The sequence below is a fragment of the Notamacropus eugenii genome, chromosome 4 (genome assembly GCF_028372415.1).
Source record: "Notamacropus eugenii isolate mMacEug1 chromosome 4, mMacEug1.pri_v2, whole genome shotgun sequence".
Classification (NCBI taxonomy): Eukaryota; Metazoa; Chordata; class Mammalia; order Diprotodontia; family Macropodidae; genus Notamacropus; species Notamacropus eugenii.
Genome location: NC_092875.1, coordinates 380,551,724 through 380,573,645, shown reverse-complemented (window position 1 = coordinate 380,573,645; position 21,922 = coordinate 380,551,724). Strand labels below are relative to the sequence as shown.

Below are 21,922 nucleotides of genomic sequence, written 5' to 3'. Positions count from 1 at the left end.
CAACTTTAAAATGAATTTAAAGTCAAGAAATAGACTGGAGGAATTGGCAAACAATAAAACCAAAAAATAACAAGCTACTATAGAGACAGGGAAGATGAAAACATAAATTTAGAAGAGAAAGATAGCAAAATAACTACAAGAAAAACCTCAAAGAAAAACTGTGAATTGGACACAGGCTTAAGAAGGATTGCTAGAATAGTTAATTTATTCTTTTCCTGGGGAAAACTTTTTATTGTAGGTTCAGTGAGACAGCTGGACACAGTTTAAATGATTCCAATTTTGTTGGCAACATCCAAAGCATCGTAGTCTGGAGCAAGCCAGACATAAGCTTTCTTCTCTCCATCAGGCTGGATCAGTGTGTTGACCTTGGCCACATCAACGTCATACAGCTTCTTTACTGCCTGCTTGATCTGATGCTGGTTGGCCTTGATGTCCACAATGAAAACTAGGGAGTTGTTGTCCTCAATCTTCTTCACAGCAGACTCAGTGGTCAAGGGAAACCTAATGATGGCATAGTGATCAGGCTTGTTTCTCCAAGGGCCACTTTTCTGAGGATATTTGGGTTGCCTTCTTAGTCTTAGTGTCGTGGGTTGCTGGAAGGTGGGAGATGTTCGGATCTTCTTTTTGTCACTATGGACACCCTTCAACATCGCCTTCTTGGCCTTCAAGACCTTGGATTTAGCTTCTGTCCTGGGGGGGGGGGGGACACAATGACTTCCTTCTTCACCTTCAACGCCATCTTGGGGGAAAGGGTCTTCCGTGGTGTTTCTCACGAGCTTATAGAGCTAACTCTAACCCAAACCTCTAAAATTATTTTCTTAAGTAAAAGTGGTAGAGGAGAAGTTGAGAAAAAAGATGAGAACAATGGAACAAAATTTCAAAAACATAATAGCTTCTTAAAAGAGGCACAAAAAATTAAGAAGGAAATAACACCTCAAAAATGGAATTGTCATAGCACAAAATGAAGAACAAAATGTCACTGAATAAAATAATTAATTAAGTTAGACTTGGGTAAAGAAAAGCTAATGACTTCAAGAGACATCACGAAATATTAAAACAAAGTAAAAAGAATTTTTAAAAAAGAGAAGAAAATATGAAATATCTTATGTGAAAAAAAGTTGACCCAGAAAACAGATGGAGAAGAAATAATATAAGGATTATTAAACTACCTGAAAAACATGATTAAAAAAAGAGACTATTTACAATATTTCAAGAAATTATGAAGGAAAATGGCCCTAATATCAAGGAGTCAGAGAACAAAATTGAAATTTAAAGTATTTACCACCCTGAAAGAGATCACAAAAACAAAAGTCCTAGGAATATTATAACCAAATTCCAGTACTCCAAGATAAAGAGAAAATATTATAATCAGAGAGAAACTCTTCAGATATTGAGGGACCACACTAAGTTTGATGTAGAATTCACAGGATCCGCATTAAAGAAGAAGAGAGCTTGAAATATGATATTTCAGAGGCAAATGAGTTAAATCAAGAGCAACCCATCCAGCAAAAATGAGTGTAATCCTTCAGGGGGAAATAGGGTATTTAATTAAATAGATGCCTTTCAAACATTCCTGATGAAAATTCAGAGATTAATAGAAAATTGCATTCAAAATCAGTATCCAAGAAACATATGAATGGGCAAGCATGAAAGAGCAATTAAAAGGGACTCAATAAGGTTTACATTTATATATGTACAAATTATGTTTATAGCTTCTAAGAACTTTATCAATGTTAGGACAATTAGAAGATGTCTATATAGAAAGATGAAATGAAAGTAAATCAATTATGTAAAGATGATCTCAAAAAGAAAAATGGGTGAGAAAAAAGTATACACTAGGAGAAGAGGGAAGGGAGAGAAATGATTGGGAAAACTTTCTCATATGCAAAAATTTCCAGAGGCAGAGCTAAGATGGCAGAGGAAAGGCAGGGACTTGCTTGAGCTCTCCACCTTGATGTTTGGGCTTGTGGAAAATTATGTTACTCAGTTAAAGAAACTATGTTTTCTCCCTGTTGAATATCCTACTCCTGTTATTGCCAAATCAATCTCCATCTGTTAACTGCTGAATGACATGAGTGTCTCTTTCAACTTCAGTGCCGAACATAAACTACCAAGAGATTGACCTGAATTAGATAAAGTTCAGAAACCTCATTGCAAATCATTTTATAACATTTTGATCCATAATCTAAAAGTCAACTCTTTATCTGATTTGTGCAATGGATCTGTAAATACACTCTAGCAAGTGAGGTACACAGAAAGGGGTTATGGAAATTGGGAGAAGTTGAAGTAATGGTAAGAAACTAGGAGATTATGAGATCTCTACTTTTTGCATCTCCTCTAGGAATTTTTTATATAGCAGACACTTAATACATTTTAGTTAAACTAAAGAGGAATAAGAACTTGGTGCCCAGAAAATATAAATTAATAAATAAGTTTTAAAAGAAATAACCTTTTTTTGTGGTTTGTTTTGTGTGTTCTTTTTACTTGGTAGACTAAAGGGAGTGTTTAGCTGAAACTTAAAAAAAATATTAAGGCATTTCAACAAAGCAAATATCAACTCTCTACACATTTCAAGTACCCAGATCTCCTGAATGAACATATTTCTGATGTTGGTTTCTATCTCTGTCCAGTTTAGTAGTATAGCTGTCCCTCCTATATATCACAACATTACTCAGCAATTAGAACTAAAGAGATGGTTAGACAACTATCCGTTTCTTTGTAACATTTCATCCTTTTCACTAACAACATTGATATGTGAATATCAACACAGTTTGTCAACACACACAAACTGTGCAGAAACAAGAAGAGATCAGTAACCAGGTGAATAGAACAACCAAAGTAATTTAATAATTTAGTTTCATGGAGAAGGTGGTGGAGTAGGTCAGAAAATTCCTCGGTCTCAAGATTTTCCCTCAGCAAAGAGATAAAACAGCACCTGAGAGCAAAACAATAAATCTAATAAAAAAGAAGAGAAGCAGCAGAACACAGATCTTGCTGGGACAGTTGCAGAAGGTTTGAAGAAAAATCCCAGAACGAGATTTGATCTCAGTGAAGAGTAAACACCTCCAGGCTTGGAACCTCTTAAACAAGAGACAAGCCCTGGGGTTAGCTTTGTTAGGAGCTTGCCTCCACCCCAGTCACAGAAATTTTTACCCATGGAACGGTGAGGGGCCTTGAACATGTAAGCCTGGGAATACCGAGAGAATCTCTGCTAACAAGGAATGCCAGACCCAATTGTGCTGCAAAGACGCAGTCTGGGACAAGAAAGAACCAACACAGACCTGATGAGTAAAAAAGCATTAGGGCGAAGTAGAGAGGGGATTCCTCTGACTGTGGGCACTTATAGGAGGCTAAAGTCTTGGTTTCAGTTCAAGGTAAGAGGAAAACAGAAGGAGGATCTGAGGTCAGAGGCACCATCTGCCATACCACAGGTCTAGTGATGATTACAAAAATAAGCTATTACAAAAAAAAAAATGCACAGACAAAGGAGAAAAAATCCAACCACAGAGAGTTATTATGTATGGGAATAAAGAAAACTAGGATTTTTCTTCAGAGGAGGATACTGAAGCAAAAAAAACCCCTTTTCTACCCCAAAGAGTAATGTCAAATAATCACCTGCCTTAAAAGAATTCATAGAACTTAAAAAATACTTTATAAATGGAATGAGAGAGATAGAAGAAAAACTACAAAAAAAGTACAAGAAAAACAAGATTATGAAAAGTCAACTAATTAAAAAGGATATCCCGAATGTTAAGAAAGAAACTGACTCTTCAAAAACCTGTATTGGGCAAGGGGAAGTCAGTTAAGTTATAAGATGTCAAAAAGTAACAAAATAAAATAGAAAGAATGAAAAAATACAGGAGAATATAAACCTTTCAGAAGGAAAACAAGTGATCTGGAGAAGAGATCAAGAAAAGAAAACACGGGAATAATCAGATTGCCTGAAGATTATGATAAAAAAGAATATTGATACAATAATACAAGAAATAATTAAAAGAAATTATCCTGGAGCATTAGAAAAAGAAGGGAAAGTAGAAATGGAAGAAAAAATCCACCAATCACTATGTGAAAGAGATCCTATAAAGAAAACTCACAGAAATATTAAAATCAAATTCTAAAACCTTCCTGTTCAAGAATAAAATATTACAAGAAACAAGAAAAAATATTTATATATGATATTGCCATAATTAGAATCACACAAGACCTAAAAAAAACCAAACCACTTGTCCTGGAACGTTATATACGGAATAACAAAAGAACTAGGATCCTGGTTGAAAATCTAATTCACAACAAGCTAAGGATAATCCTGAATGGAAAAAAAAAATCTATATTTAATAAATTGTCAGACTTTCAGGGTTTTGTTTAAGAAATTGAATGTAATAGAAGATTGAACACAAAAGCCGAGAGAAAAATAAAGTACATATCAAAGATCAATTGCAAGGCATTTGGTAAAGACAGACTGCTGACTTTTTATGTATGTCAACTATAAAACATATGTCTAAGATTATTATTAGCAATTGGGTAGTTCAAAAGAAACATTGGAATACACCTGAGCATGATATGATTTCAAAAAGTAAAACTGTTCAGGAACAGCTAAAAAGAGTAATTATCTTATAGAGATGAGGTGGAAGAACTGACACGGAAGAATTAGATGGGGGAGGAGGGTTGGCAGTTCTGAAAACCTCTTTCATCTGGAAAGAGTTCAAGTGGTAACAACACATGTTGAGAAACAAATAAAGTGCTAAGAGGATAGAGGGGAAGAGGATAAGGGAGATAGCTTTATAGGGGAGATGGAGGGAATAAGTCAAAGGGGCAATTAAAAGGCTGTTCAGATTTATGGAAATGGGAGGGCAAGGGAGAGATTTTCAGAGGTAGGTTAAGTAATAGGAGGGCAAGGTGGCAGGTAGAAATGAAGCAGAGGAGTCAGAAGAGATTGGAAATAAGCGATAGACACAAACATAAAAACAAAGATTAGGAGCAGAAGTTCTTAGGGAAAGTATATGTTTATATATGTATGTATGTATATACTTATGTATGTGTATATATTAATACATGTATGTGTATATCAATATCGATATATAAATATATCCATACTTAATTGTAGCCTTGAGGAGAGGGGGGAGGTTGATTGGGGGGAGAAGAATAAAGTAAAACATGTGCAGTAGAGAATAAAAGAAAATCTACAAGGAAGTAGAGAAAAGATGAACAGCTTTCAACACAATGCATAGTATCTAATATATAGGCTTTCTTGAAATGGAAATTTATTGCTATATATTTTGAATCTTCTCTTCTGCTGCATATATGACATTTTTTTCATTTCTTATTTTATTTTTAAGTTTTACTATGTAAGTTTGTAAGATGTTTCTTTTCCTTTTCTTATTATGTGTTTGTTTATTATTCAAAAAAATTAAGTTTTAATATTTAAGTTTTTATTATGTTTCTTTTTCCTTTCTTATTATGTATTTAAGCTTTAGTATCTAAGTTCAAAATTTAAAAAACAGGGAGCAGTAGAACACACCTAGAAGAGAGGGAATGATTGCCGGATCTGGGTGCTGGAGGAGGTGGGAGGGAATCAAAACAGAAGAATGGAAATACCTCTTCTGTAACAGAGAGAAAGAAGACTGGGTAATGACCTGGAGAAGCAAGAGAGCATAATTAAAAGATTACTGTGGGGAAAAGCACAAAATTTGAAACTCATATTTATTACCCTAATTTAAGGGTCATGAATAGGCTTATTTAAACTCTCGAGACCTTAGTTTTCTCCTCTGTAAAATGAAATTAAGTTTAGGTTAAATAACATCAAAGATATCTTCTAGTTCTTAAAGCCTGTGATCTTGAAAGAAAATAAAATTATAGTTTCATTCTGAAAAAAATAATTAAAGCTCACATTTATATAACCCTATCTAGTTCAAAGATAATGTTTAAATATTTCTGTGACCCTGGGTAAGTCACATAACATCTGTTTGTCTCAGGTGGTCTTGTCTTGGGATTTATATTTCTAAGTCAAAAAGTTGGGTAGTGATCTATTTGGTGAAGGGAGTTTCCCAGGTTGCTGAAATCACATATTGATTTATGGTTTACAGAGCACATTTCTCACTATATCCATTGGTTATAGTTAAAACTCACATTGTTATATCTATTTTATCAACGTCAAAACTGAGGCTCAGAGAAGCAAAGTGAATTTTTTATGTTTTCATGACTACTAAATATCAGAGCTTGAACTTCAACTCAGGTCTTCTAGTTCAAATTTGTGTGCTCAACATGTCACTTTATTAGATTTTACTACATTTCCCATATGATTACATGGTGTCCCCAGATTAAGTTAAATTATATCTTAGCCATCGTTGAATGTTTGACATTGGTCTGCAAAGGAACAATTGATGGCATTAGCTGCAGGAAAAAAAATGAAGCAGATTGTGGGCACCTCTGCCATTAAATGAGATTCAGAAAGATCATACCGAAATTAGTTGAATTCACCTCTCTGATTTGTAATATCATCACATTCACAAAACTGGTAATTTCTTTCAATCAAATCCAAAGTTCCATACTCAGGACATATTATGCTACACATTATTAAATATTTGTAATGTTTGCTAAAGTGAACAATGTTTCAATTAAATGTGAACTGTGTTATATCTTGTCCTTTCTGATCTTACCTAGGAAACTTAACACCTCGACTTGTGTAAAATGAGTCTGGAAGCAGATGCAGGATTTTTTCATAGTATTAGTATTCAATTCTTGATTTTGCAATTTACTATTTTTGTGACCTTGTCTCTGAGTCTCAGCTTTTTTATCTGTAAAATGAGAGGGTTGGATTTAATGACTTCTAATGTCACTTTGAGCTCTAAATTACAGAGTTATAGTGATTTTACAAGCCACTTATTCTAGCTCCTCCCCACAATTCAGATGAAGAAACTGAGGTACAGAAAGAATAAATACAGAAAGAATAAATTACTCAAGGTCACACAGGCAAAAGCATATGACCGAAGCAAGATTTGAAACTAGCTCTTTTAAGGCCAAAGCCTACCTTTCTCCCACTTTACAGAGATACTTCTCCCATTGCTATAATCCTGTGAAAGGAAATCACTTTCTAAATTCTAGCAAAGGCAATTTCATGCCTATGATCATTTTTCAAGTTGCCAAAAGCAATCTGTAAATTGAATGGTTCTTAGACAAATGTGAAAAGAAAGATGGAGAGCTGAGAGATCAACCAGTCTCCAAAGGAAGTTTTTCTGTTTTTTAGTGTGTTTGCAGTGATCACTTGTAAAGGAGGATAAGTTACGCAAAGGTGAATGCTTTTATCTACATGCACCACTAGGAGCCAACAATTATAGACTGACAGTCAGAAACAGGCCCAATCTAATCAGAAAAAATCTCTGAGCTAAGATGATAGAAAGTTTGGTCATCATACTGACTCTCTTGCTAGATATAAATAAAAACTTAAATTTAAAGAATAATATTCAATTACATGTCAGCATTAAGAAGATGACCCAAGAAGCTTGACTAAAAAGTTTTCTAAGTGTTATTTGACTTCTGACCATCATATACACTGAGAGGTTTCTACTTATGAATGGAATAAGAGGGATATGGCTATCACAATGAAGAAAAAATCATTCCCCCTAGATATTCTAGATCCACATTCATAGTATACAAGAAGTTGAATAGTGATAGCTATTTAATGGAACTTAAGGTAAAAGGTTAGGTTTTCTGTAGGGAAAGGATACCTAGAATAGAATAGATGAGGCATGTGTTCCATTCATTTGTACTTTTCATATAATAATGCAATATTTTATTTTATTAAATAAAATATTGGGGCAGCTAGGTGGTGCTATGGCACCAGTGCAGGAGTCAGAAGTGTCACCTCAGACACTTGACACTCACTAGTTGTGTGATCTTGGGCAAGTCACTTAACCCCAATTGCCTCATCCTGAGTCATCTCCAATCATCCTGATGAATATCTGGTCACTGGATTCAGATGGCTCTGGACGAGAAGTGAGACTGGTGACCTTCACAGCCCTTCCTCACTCAAAACAAAGTCAAGTGCAAGTCTTGTCATTATTTCTCTGATGGCATGGTTTTCTTCACCAGGGAAGGATGAACACACACATTTTATTTAAATTATAAAATTAACATACATATTCTTAATTTATAATTTCAATTTGTGAAAAAAATATGGGGCAAAAGAAAAATAAGCTACTAAGAACTCAATAAGCACTCTTATCATTACTTAAATGTTTTAAGCAGTCACAGGAAGGCTCTCTTCCCTATAAGTATCCTCAAGTAGTTTTCATAGTTCCTGGCTATATTTTTTTCATTCTGTTCTTGACTGTCCTTCAGGACAAAAGTGCTAATTGCCTGCTTGACACTTTCTTATTGTTCTTTGAGCACTTATTTTTTTGTCTTCCTTCCTTGCTGGGAGAAACCACTTATTTTTCACAGCCTAGAGCCCTAGAAAATCCTTACCCTGCTGATCAGAGCTCTACACTCTTGTTTCTGTTCTGCCTATCTTGTGGCCCTAATCTGCCTTTTCAAAAAATCAACAGATAATAAGTGATCTGTACCTTCCTTGTGACTTTCAGTTCTTCCAGGATGTCTGTCCAGCACACCATGTGTGCATTTTGCAATTTTTAAAGCCATCAGAAGTTCTTAGCCACCAAAATTTTATAGCTATAAAACTAAATACAATAGATTTTGTATAAATAACAGTTTCTCTATTGAGTCATAGCTATATATTACTTCTAAAACTGTTTGGAAGAATGATGCTTTATGTGAGTAAATTATCATAATTATTCATAGACTACACGAATGTTCTATTTTCTGATTATGATTTATCAGAGAAATAAATTGGACTGTGATCATAAAATCCAGTAGCTGAAAAACAAACAAGAATAAAGAATGTAGTAGTTTTGCAAGTATTATTATTTTCTACATGCCAATATTTGACCAAAATAATATTGGTATAGTAAAAATTGATTTTGTTATGCATCTTAACAGAATTCAAATTAGCATGAGGCAAATGGATCTTTGCCTGGGTAACCTCCAGACTCCCCCCATACCCCCCACTCCAAATGACTGTCTTTCCAAAATGATTTTACATAGGACCTTAGCAACTTATTGATAGCCACCACCAACACCACAGTGTGCTTTTGGCATTCGTCTGATGTCCATATTTCCAAAAATGCCTATAGCTAATCAGTGACTATGTATGCTATGTGGCCACTATGTTCCAGTCACTATGCTAAATATTATGGAAATAAAGAAAGGCCTGTTTTCAAGGCCTTCACAGTGTAATTGGGGAAATAACATGCAATACATACATATATATATATATATATATATATATATATACATATATATATATATATATATATATACACACACCAGTGTCTGGGTCTATTAAAATATCTATATTCATATCAATTCAAAATATATCTATCCAGGATTACCTCTGATGCAGCCTCCTAGATTTTCAGCTTCTTCCTATTTATTATCTTCCCCCATGAAATTGTAAGCCCCTTAATGGCAGACACTGGCTTTTTCTTATTTGTATCTCCAGTAATTATGTAATGCCTAGGGACAAAATAGGTCCTTAAAATATTTAATAAATTATTATTATTAAATAGATATTTTAAATGAATTTTAAAAATAGTCAACAGAGAGAAAGAATAGGAGGGCAATGGGCCAAGGTATCCTCTCTCTCAGTGGAACTGTAGCTAAAGTCATATTGAGTTCCAGGCCATCACTTCTCCTCTCATGCCCCATACCTCTACTTCAGTTCACAAAGAAATAAAACAAAAATTCATTATTGCATCTAAGTATTTTAGCATGTGATCCCATTGTCTTTTGGAAAAAGCAGAAAAATCTTTCCCTAGGATCTACAGAAAAGCAACCCTCTGTTGTTTTCTTAGAGCTTTGATTAATACTAAGGTCTTTCATCTTCTCAGCACATTTTACATCTCAGGTGCCAATCTTTTGAGGAAAAAAAACAGTAAATCCATCCCAGTGAGTTAATACTCTCAGATTTAATCTTATCTTTGATAAGTCTTGCTAGAACAGGGCTGGTCCCTCTAATCAGAGATTTCACCATAATTTAATAGTGGTTATCCAATATCCTTATCAAGTTTTTATCCCTAAAAGATAGGCAATCAATCAGCTAATGGTTATTTGCTTAATTGTTATTAAATATCTGTGGGTGAGTTGTTTTGCAATTTTTAAACCTTAAACCTCTCCTGATTGCCCATCTAAATTAGTGAATAAGGAAAAGGTATGAATGTACTCAGAGTCATTCATGGCTCCTTCACATAAAAGTGCAGGTGATCACTACCTAAAAGAGACTTAGCTTCATTCCCTTATACAAAGATGCAAAGTCAAGGTGGTGGGGGGAACATGGAGTCATGATGGTAGAGTAGCAACACTGACTTTCTAGAGAGTGGCTCCAAAGTCCAGCAAAATACCTGTACAAAATGGCTCTAAACAAATCCTGGAACTACAGAACCCAGAGAATGACAGAGTGAAGCAAATCTTCAGCCTAGGACAGTTTGGAAGGTCAGTAGGAAATGTCTATCATGCTGTGCTGGGAGCAGAGTACAGCCCAGCGTGGGTCACACTGACACAGACTAAACCTAAGTAGGCCTTGTGGAGACTGAATCTTGGGCACCTGTGGTGCTTCCAGATTTTAAGACCCCAAAACACTGAGGACAAATTGGAAGGTCAGTGGACAAAGCCTGTGGGACCAGTGTAGGAGAATGGAGAGGTCCAACCCCAGACCCAGGGGGGCAGAGGGGGAAGGGGATGAAGACACCAGAAACAGAGACTGTTTCTGGAACTCTAGGCCCACAGATTGCAGGGGAATGAGCAGCTGACAGTATACCTCACATCCCCACCTGGACAAAGAGCTCAAAGGTCAAGTAAATACCTGAGGAAATGAGCTAAAACTGGAAAAAGTCAGACTATAGAATATTATTTTGGTGACAAAGAAGACTAAAACATGTAAATAGAAGATGACAAAGTCAGAGCTCCTTCATCCAAAGCTTTCAAGAAAAATATGAGTTGGTCTCAGGCCATGGAAGAGATCAAAAAGGACATTGAAAATCCAGTAAAAAAAAGTAGAGCAAAAATTGGGAGGAGAAGTGAGAGTGATGCAAGAGAACAATGAAAAACGATACAACTGCTTGCTAAAAAAGACCCAAAAAAAGATGAAGAAAATAACACTGTAAAAAATAGACTAACCCAAATGACAAAAGAGAACCAAAAAGCCAATGAAGAAAAGAATATCCTAAAGTTAGAATTGGCCAGATGGAAAATGTGATTCAAAAGCTCACTAAAGAAAATAATTTCTTTAATATTAGAATGGAACAGATGAAAGCTATCGACTATGAAAAATCAAGAAATTATAAAAAAAAAACAAAGGAATAAAAACAGAGCAGACAATGTGAAATATCTCATTGGAAAAACAACCGACCTAGAAAATAGATCCAGGAGAGACAATTTAAAAATTATGAAACTACCTGAAAACCATGATCAAAAAAAGAGTCTAGATATCATCTTTCATGAAATTTTCAAGAAAAACTTCCCTGATATTCTAGAACCAGAGAGTAAAATAAATATTGAAAGACTCCACCTATCACCTCCTGAAAGAGATCTGAAAAGAACAATTCCTGGGAATATTATAGCCAAATTCCAGAGTTCCCATGTCAAGGAGAAAATATAGCAAAAAAGTCAGAAAGAAACAATTTGAGTATTTTGGCAACACAATGAAGATAATGTAAGATCTAGTATCTTCTACATTAAGGGACAAATGGACTTGCAGTCAAAGGAGTTAGGATTAAAACCAAGAATAACCTATCCAGCAAAACTGAACTGAACTTCAGGGGAAAAAATGGTCATTCAATGAAATAGAAGATTTTCAAGCATTCTTGATGAAAGGACCAGAGCTGAATAGAAAATTCCACTTTCAAACACAAGAATGAAGAGAAGTACGAAAAGGTAAACCAGAAAGAGAAATCATAAGTGACTTACTAAAGTTGAACTGGTTACATTCCTACATGGAAAGATAATAGTTGTAACTCTTGAGACTTTTCTCAGTATTAAGGTAATTGGAGGGATTATATCCATATAGACAAAGGGCACAGGGTGAATTGAATAGGAGGGTATGATATTTGAAAAAAAATTGCAATTAAGCAGTGAGAGAGGAATATATTGTGAGTAGGAGAAAGGGAGATCAAGAATGAGGCAAATTGTCTCTCACATAAAAGAGGCAAGAAAAAGTTTTCAAAATGGAAGGGAAGAGGGGGGACATAAGAGGGAAAAAATGAACCTTTCTCTCATCACGTTTGGATTAAGTAGGAAATTATATGCATTCTCAATTTGATATGAAAATCTATCTTACACTACAGGAAAGTATGAGGGAAGGGGATAAGTGGGGGACTGGGGTATGAATGAAGAGAGGGCAAATTTGAGGAGGGCTTAATTAGAAATAAACACTTTTGAAGAGGGATAAGGTCAAAAGAAAGAATAGAATAAATGGAGGGCAGGATAGAATGGAGGAAGATATAGTTAATCATTCACAACTTGACTTCTACCGAAATCTTTTGCATAACTACACATGCATAACCTATATTGAAATACTTGCTTTCTCAGTGGGGATGGGTGGGGAGAGAGGAAGGGAGAGAAATTGGAGCTCAAAGTTTTAAAAAAAATGTTAAAAATTGTTTTTACATGCAACTGAGAAATAAGATATACAGGCAATGGGTTATAGAAGCCTATCTTGGTCTATAAGAAAATAGAGGGAATGGGTATAAGAGAAAGGAGGTGTGTGATAGAAGAGAGGTCAGACTTGGGAGAGGGGTAATCAGAATGCAAGCTGTCTTGGGGTGGGAGAAGGGAGATATGGGGAGAAAACTTGGAACTCAAAATCTGGTGGAAATGAATGTTGGAAACTGAAAATAAATTGAAACAAACAAACAAAAAGATGCAAAGAAAATTGTTTCAACTATCTATAATAAAAAAAATTAGGTAATATAAAAAGAAATCATCAAAAGGAATCCAAAAAACACTATACAACAGTTCAATCAACAAACATTTAACCATTTTATCAAAAACAATCACCCAAATGCAAGCATAATATTATTATAAGATCATTTACAAAATTTTACTGTTTGATTACAGATAATATAAAAAAAATCAACTCATAAATATCTAAAACAATTAAGGATAAAGTGAGAGCCTGATGAAAGCTTATTCTATGATCTGACAAATAATCCTAAGAATTACTATAGTGAAATTCAAAGTATAAAAAGTGATTTTTAAATAGATCAGATCTGCTGACATTTTCATACTTATCTGTTTTCCATAAATTTGGATAGTGAAACTTTCAATAGTAAACTTTAGAATCTATACAAGATGATCAAATGGGAAAACATGGTTATACCTACCTATATGCAGAAGAAATCCATATTGTTAGAAATACTAAAGGCACTTATGGATCTATTTTCAATATTTATCAAATGAGGAAAAGCATACTTCTAAAGGAAAAACATGACTAAAACTGTGATATGTTGCTCTGAAACGATTTTATTTTTCATATTTATAAAATCTTTATTTTGCATATATGTATACATACATGTACGTATAAACATATAGACATGCATATATACATATGCATACACACATATGTTTAAAATGTGATCTTGAAGAAAATATGAAATAAGTCAGCCAGATTTTCAAAGCTAATTTTCTTTGCAGACCGTATATTTACATCCAAAACTTTAGAAAACATGTCAAACAATACAATTTTTTAAGTGCCTACTTTGCTGTAGGCACTGTACTAAATATTAGTGATATAAAGACAGTTGCTCATCTCAAGAGGCTCACAGGCTAATGGCAGAGACCATGTGAAAATCTCCCCCTTCAAAAAAGCTTTCCATTGTTGAGCATTTAGAGGGTGCGGTTATGTACACCCATAAAATGATCAGGGGATAGGACAGCTGAATGAAGGAATAAACATTTCAGGTTTGATGGCAATGAAATAGCTATTCTTCAACTTCCTTCCAATCTGGAAGCAACCAGAGCATTGTCTAAATGTTTCTTCAGTATGGTTAAAACTTAAGAGAGGTTGTGCAGGAACAAATGGCACAAATGAAAAGTTACCTTAAATCCAAAACCATAAAGACACCTTGAACACATAGATCCTTCATTTTAAACAATCTGGTCTTTATTACTACCTAGACTGATGAAATTCAGGTAATGTGACCTTTAGTCTTTGTAAGCTAAATTAATGGTATTTATGCATTGTCAGGAGATACTGAACTTTCCTGGAACCATCAGATGAATTAAGGCCTGAATGGCTGGGGGTGAGGAGTTGGGATAAGTGCTGGGATTAGGCTGGAAAAGTCTGAAAGCTTTTGGTGTTTCTAAAACTTTTTTAAAAATCCAATTCATTCATTCATTTTTAGTTTTCAACATTCACTTTTATAAGATCTTGAGTTCTAAATTTTTCCCCTCTTCCCTCCCCCATCCCCAGGATGGTATGCAATCTGATATAGACAACATGTACAATCATATTAAACATATTTCCACATTAATCATGTGTGATGGCAATCAAATTAGGATTTTTGCTGTTTTTGTTTTACTTAAAATTCCTCCGATTGAATAATGTGACTAAAGAAGATCTTCCCCACCAATTGAAGGGCCTGCCCATTGAGGGAAGATTGATTTGGGGAGTTGTTTTGTAGGAGAATCCCAGGTAAGTGTTTTGTTTTTTTTATTGAGACTCCGGGTCTAGGATTTTGCCCTCTGGCTGTGAAAAGTGTATAAATACTCTGAGGGGTAAGTTTTACTTTGATACTTACTGAATGGAAATGTTTCTTTGTCCAGACAAGATTCTGGGAAGCCACTGCTGAGGAGCTCCATTTGAAAACCCAGATGTTGCTGCTTCCCTCTCTGGTTTATATATATGTATGTTAATGATCAGAAATATGGAAGTACGTTTGTTGATTTTTTATTTCTCGGAAATTTTGACTTTCATTTTCTCTAATATCTGTGCTTCATTAAAGTGATTGTTAACCTCTCAAAAGTTACCTTTGCTTTTAGAGAAGCAGAGAAAAGAACCTGTTATAGCAGGCCTCCCTGTGTATGTTGGGGTGTTACTCATACATCATATTGTTAAGAAGAATCAAAAGCAAAAAAGAAAAAAAAACTATGAGAAAGGAAAACAAAACAAGTAAACAAACAAAAAAGAGGGAAAAATGATTCAATTTCCATTCAGACTCCATAATTCTTTCTCTGAATGTGGATAGCATTTTCCATTACTTTTGCAGTTGTACTAGATCACAACATTATTGAGAAGACCTAAGTCTATCAAAGCTGGGCATCACACAATGTTGCTGTTACTGTGTATAATGTTCTCCTGGTTCTGCTCATGTCATTCAGCATCAATTCATGTAAGTTTTTCAGGTTTTTTCTGAAATCTGCCTGTTATTCGTTTCTTTTGGAACAATAATATTCTATTATATCATATAACACAACTTGTTCAGCCATTCCCAAATTAATGGACACCCCCTCAATTTACAATTCTTTGCCACCACAAAAGGAAACTTTTTTTAAGGTATTATTGTTTAGTTAGGGTTTTAGGGCAAAGGGAGAAGAACATAGGATTAGCCATACCAATTAGTAGTGAAATTTAAAATTTGTTGAGTTTACTTGGTGAAGTGGAGGCATAAGAGAAAGAGGAGGAAGAGTAAGAGGAGTAAAAATACTTCAGGAGTATTCCTGGAGGGGGCAGTGTTGGTGAGTCCCTTCAAATTTTGATAGCTCACTTGGCAATTGAATGTTCCATCAAGCAGACTCTTTAATTGTCTTGGGATAAGTCAAGTAGGTTAACAGAGATATATTTTATTCAGTCTTCAGTTAGGCACCATTTTAACTTGTTTCTATAGGATTTGTATTTACATGTTTTTATATGTATAGGGTTTGTATTTATATGTTCCCATGGAAACCATTTTTTAAACTGATTAAGGAGGTATGTAATAATCACATCCTCAGTACTTTCCCTCCACCAGTACAATGGAGTTTAATTTCCCACCCTCAAACCTAGTTTTGATATCATTGAAGATGCTACTGGACCACTGTTGACCAACTACTGAATAATTTTTCTGGACACCTTTACTGATTGCAGCATACATCAGGAGCTGCTATGTGATATAGCATGGGAGAAACTTGTGCTCTGTATGCTACCTGTTCTCCAAATCACTGGCTTCCTCTGAAAGCAACTTAGACTAGAACATGCAATATCCAAACCTGTCATCAGACATCCCAAAGGCAAGCTGACCACAGTCCTTCAGCAGTTATCTTCTCTGATTATTTCCTAAATTTCTCCAATAAAACTAGACTCATACCCTGGACAAACACCACCCAGAAGCTACAGGGAGATCTCAACTGAGCAGCAATGGCAGAAATATTGTCTGCCATCATCATCTCTGCTCCCACTGATTAATTTTTAAAAGCTTATGATTCAATACTACAAAATCTATCCTTGATGACTCTTTTCAAATTAAGTGCCTCCCACATACACATTAAAATTATATGAGATTCATTGACAGATGAAACTGCAAAGATTATGCCATTCAATTATTCGCTGAAGAGTGACATGAAGTGAGCTTTAAAATAGGGATATCTATGCCCCTATAAAGGTTTTTTTTTGGGGGGGGGTGGATTTTTTTAGGCAAAATCATGGTAAATAGCCTTTCCAGATTTTAAACCATTATCCAAAGGAAGGTTTTTCAAGTGTTCCTTGTTCAGATATCACACTGTAATTATTTCATTGAGCCGCAGTAAATCATAAAGCTTCCTTAGTGAAATCTCCAGCAATATAGAGATTGATTTAATTATCAACGGAGAGAGCAGGGAGTGGATGAATAAGAATGCTCATTTGTATATTTATTAGTTGTACAGTTACCTTTTCAAGTCAGTCCTCAACTTTGTGGTCATGTAAATATATAAAAAAACTTTATCTCTCTGTGTCTCCTTATTTCTCTCTGTCTCTCTTTCTCTGTCTCTGTCTCTGTCTCTCTCTGTCTCTCTCTCTATCTCTCTCTCTCTCTCTGTCTCTCTCTCTCTCTCTTTCTCACTCTTTTACAGACATACATACTTTCCCATTATATATATTAGTGAACATTTAAAGCACTTCAAAATTAGCAAAGTAATTTACAAATATAATTTGGTTTTATCCTCAGAACAACTCTAGGACACTGGAATGTAGGTGCTCTTATGATCCCTGTTTTATAGATATAGAAACTGAGGTAGGCAGAGTTACTTGAGTTGTCCAGGATCACACTTTTAATAGGTGTATGTGGCTTGATTTGAACTTGGATTTTTCTGATACTAGGTCCAGTATTCTATCTATTCACTCTGCCAGTTGGTTTTTCTATAAACATTTATTAAGTGCCCACTACGTGCTAGGCACTCTGCTAAGCATTAGGGGTACAAGTAAAACACAGTCTCTGCTGTCTTTGAAAACAACCGTGTACAAATAACACACACACATGTGTGTACACATATGTAGTGCTGATGCAATATTCATAGTGCCTGTGGGGTTATGAATATTCCAGTGAAATTCTGAATCACAAAATACAACAGACTCTTCACATGGAAGACAGAACCAAAATATCTATTCAGAAATAGACACCAGAAAGCCAAATCCACCATAGTAATAAAAACCTGTACACAATAACAATGCAAAAAACAGCACCATCCCCAACCCTTCTCCATGCTAGGCTTCCCACAAACCAGCTTCATTAGACAAATCACAAGCAGACTGTCTTAAGCAAAATCACAAATGAGCTCTTTCATTCATGCTGGCTAGCAGCCTACATCCTTCCTAGCTCCGACTGCTTTTTCCACAATGTTTCCCAACTCTGCTCTAGCTCCATTTCTTCCTGTCCCTCTCTTTCTGTTCCACCCCTCTATTGTTCCATCTATTCAGCAAGCTACTCCTACCATAGGGTCCATGTGACTGAGACTTCCATGTGAGCCAAGTTTCTCATAGAAGACTATATTTTAGCTGGGATTTAAAGGAAGGAGAGAGATGTAGTTAAGAAGGGAGAGTATTTCTGGCATGGGAAACTGCCTTTGAAACTAAGAAAGAATGGGAGAAAAGTTCCTTAATTAATAATGATGAGGGCTAGAGAGGGTTACAAGAACTCCAAGATATCTAGATATCAGGCATCTAGAAAAAATTCATGGACTCAAGCGTTGTTGAGGTCAAGGTGGTAAAGATTTATTATGCTTTTCAGCAAGCAAGAGTTCTTAGGGAATCTGCAACCTTAGAGGGGTACAGGTGAAGTTTATATAGGATATTTTATAGTAAAACATACGCCAAGCATGATGACTAGGTGATTCAGTGTAGGATTAGGGAATGGTTAAGAAGTGGCTAGTTTTTTGAGTATCTACTGCACAGGTGTTTTACCCAGAGTTCATCTGGAAGTAGCTCAAGGTAGGGGAATACATGGAGGTGTGGTTTTAAGCCTGAAACATCACTAAGTCAACTAGCAGTCAGGACTGACTCAGGAATACCAGGCTGATCTCATCAATGTCTTGTTAGACAAAATATTTTAAGGGAGTTTACGTATGTCAAAGTCTAGGATACATATGATTGGTCAGTGAGTAATAAATGTCATTATGACCCAGTTCACAGCCAGTTCAGCCAGTACACAGATAGTTAAGACTAATAAATTCTATAGATGCAGCTGGCTACTGTAGCAGGAAGGGAGTTTGTGCTGGGACAGGCTGTCCTTGGTCAGGGGTGAAGCTGCCTAGGACAGTGTTTTGAGGTTAGGGAGAAATGTGATTTTAGAATTGGGTCCAAGCACATGTATCCAAGCACCCCATCAACAACACCTTGATTTTTAACCTAGATGGTTTAGAGGATAGTACTTCTTTAGCCACTGATAGAGAAGAGATAAGGGATAAGAGTTTTTGGTAAGTGAATGAGTTCATTTTGGGACATAGTCAGTTTAAGATATCTGTGGGTCATCCAGTTTCAGGTGTCTAATAGGCTATTGTAGATTAAGTCTGGAAGTTGGGAGAGAGGTTAAGCACAGTTAAATACATCTAAGTATCATTAGCTTAAAGAAGATAATTTAAACCATTGGAGTTGACTTGCTCAGCAAGGCAATGGTATAGATGGAGAAAACGGCCCAGAACAGAGTACTGGGGGTCACTAAACTTTAGTGGAGTTCACCTGGAATTGGATCCTCCAAAAGAGACTGAGAAAGATCAGTCAGAGAGCTAAAAAAAAGTAGCCTTGAATTTGAGAAATCAAGACAGAAGGTAACAAGGAGAAACACATGATTAATAGTGTGAAAGGGTGCAGAGGGGTCAAGAAAGATGAGGATTGAAAAAAGGCCATTAGATTTGACAATTAGGAGATTAATAGAAACTTTGAAGAGAGAAAGTTTGACCTAATGTTTAGTTTAGAAGTCCTACTGTAGGGTGTTTAAAAAAAAAAAGGAAACGAAAAGGTAGGCGAGCCATTGGTTATAGATGGCCCTGTCAAGAAGTTTAACTGAAAGAAAGAAGAAATATTTGATGTTATTAACAGAAATTGATAAATCAAGAGAGGAATTTTTGAGTATGGGGGAGATATAACCATGTTTGTGGGCATTATCAAAGTAGTTAGTAGACAAGAAAAGATTGAAGGTAAGTGATAGGGAGGGGTAATTGGAGGGGACAATTCACTAGAGAAGATGTGATGGAAGAAAGTCATGTGATTATAGATGGGCTTTCACAGGGAAGGAGAAAAATGACACTAAGTTTTTATATGTGTGCATTTGTATATACATATGCATGCATATATATATGCATGTGTATATGTATAGACATATATACATTTGTGCATATACACATACATAGATATACATGCATATATGTATACCTGTAATATGCATCTATATAGTTTCTCTGTATATGTATATATGTATGTATAAAATGTGTGTGTATATATATATGTATGCAATTATTATGATCCATGAAGAGAGACATTTAAAGAACCTTCCTCTAGACAATAAACCCTCCTGTTTGCAATCTAGAAAGGAAATCTACATGACTGGCAAAAGCTTTAGATGATATGAAGCTCTCTCTTTTAAATCTCACTTCATAGTTCTACTGAGTGGCTCATTGAACAAAGTATATCAATAAAATAGCACTGGAAGACTTGAAGATATTGGATTTAGCTTGCCTCAAAAATGACTGTTTTTGTCTGAAAGTGACTGCTAAAGTGAGTGGAAAAATAAAACAATAAGATAATTTGTTTACCAGGCCTTTCCAGAGGAACTGTTAGTGTTGATGAGACTAAGAAGTGGAAAGGAAGTCTGGAAGAAGGCTGGGAAAAGGCAGGGAAGAAAATATCTAGACTAAGTATGAAGACAGATGGTCTCAGGTAGTGCAGAGTCCAGGAGTTTAGTTCTATCTGGATATTGATCATGTCTAGTAAGCCTTTTCAGAGGTCAAAGCAGTAGTGCAGCAGGATACAAAATGGGTTGTGGAAAATGAAGACACATGGTCCCATGGAATGCAGAAATGAATGACTTTGTTACTGTGAATCTGAGGAAGACTTGTGGAAGGAAAAAGGTACTGTGAAAACAGCAAAAAAGAAATGAGAAGACAGAAATACTGTGATCTGCATCAGAGAAAGAGTACCTATATTGATCAATGTAAAATTTATTACAAATATCATCATATTTAACTATCTGATCCATATCTTAGTAGTAGTACAATGTTTCATTATCTTATCACTGAAGAGAGAGATTGTCTTAAGACTGCTGAAATCCAGATACCATGTGTCAATGATGTCTCCCTGATTTAACAACCCAATTTTTTGTTAATGAAATTAGTTTGGTAGGATTTGTTCTTGGTAAATCCTCTCAGTCATCTGGATCCTGTGTTCTCTTTTAAATGCTCATAATATGCTGAGTAATTCATCTTATAATTTTTCTAGAGAGGCAGATAACACTTCTATGCAGTTTTTAAAAAATCTATCTTTTTCACTTTAGTGGATTTCAATATGTCTCAATTTCTAAGTCTGTAAATTAGGCATAGAGACATAGAAAGCCTTTGTTAAGTTGTTTCAGTCATGTCTGACTCTTTGTGACTCCATTTTGAGGTTTTCTTGGTAAAGATACCACAGTGGTTTGCTATTCCTTTCTTCAGGTCATTGCCCAGATGAGGAAACTGAAGCAAACAGGGTCACACAGCTAGTAAGTACATGAGGTCAAATTTGGACTCAACACGATGAGTTTTCCAGGTCTTGAACTACCTACTGTGCCCCCTTACTATCTTGATTTATACTAATTAGGATAAAATGAACTATGTGAAAAAGAATCATGAAAAATAGAAAGCAAAACATAAATGTCATTTTTTTATTTTGTCTGATTTTGTCATTCTGATATGGTTTTCATAAATCAATATGTGTTGAATATCACTATAATTGTTTCATTAAAATGAAAAGAAATGAGTCAGTTTGGAAATTTGGAAAGCTGACGGATTTTAGGACTACGTTAATAAATGGAATTTATAATTTTTGCTTTTGCTTTTCTTAAAGCATGGAGATTGATTAACTAATTAAAAAAAGAAGGAAGAAGGAATGGGGAGATATGAGTCATTTTGAGATTTGTCCATCCAGGTATTTTAAAAAGGATTGTTGATTGGTTTAACTGTTGGCATTAGGGTAATAATGCATTGCCAGTGGTCATCTGATTATAGGCTAGCAAATCAGAAATTATTAGAAAGTTATTTTCACTGGCTCATGTAGAAAAGGGGAAAGGAGGTTTTGAAATAGGTAAGAGTTAAAAAGGAAGCGTTAATGACAAAGAAAAAGAGTTTATTTTAGAGCTTCGTTCTAGATACAGAAGTATCAGAATAAGTGTAG

General features: G+C 35.2%; 1 protein-coding gene across 1 annotated transcript in view; it reads right to left on the bottom strand.

Annotated features, from left to right (window-relative positions):
- Window positions 1–263: 263 nt before the first annotated feature.
- The window catches only part of LOC140502604 (large ribosomal subunit protein uL23-like), a 52,121-nt gene continuing 30,462 nt past the window's right edge, over window positions 264–21,922 (bottom strand). The window contains exon 2 of the mRNA XM_072606634.1: window positions 264–785. Coding sequence (XP_072462735.1) covers window positions 264–785 — 522 coding nt within the window. The remainder of the gene's footprint in view (window positions 786–21,922) is intronic.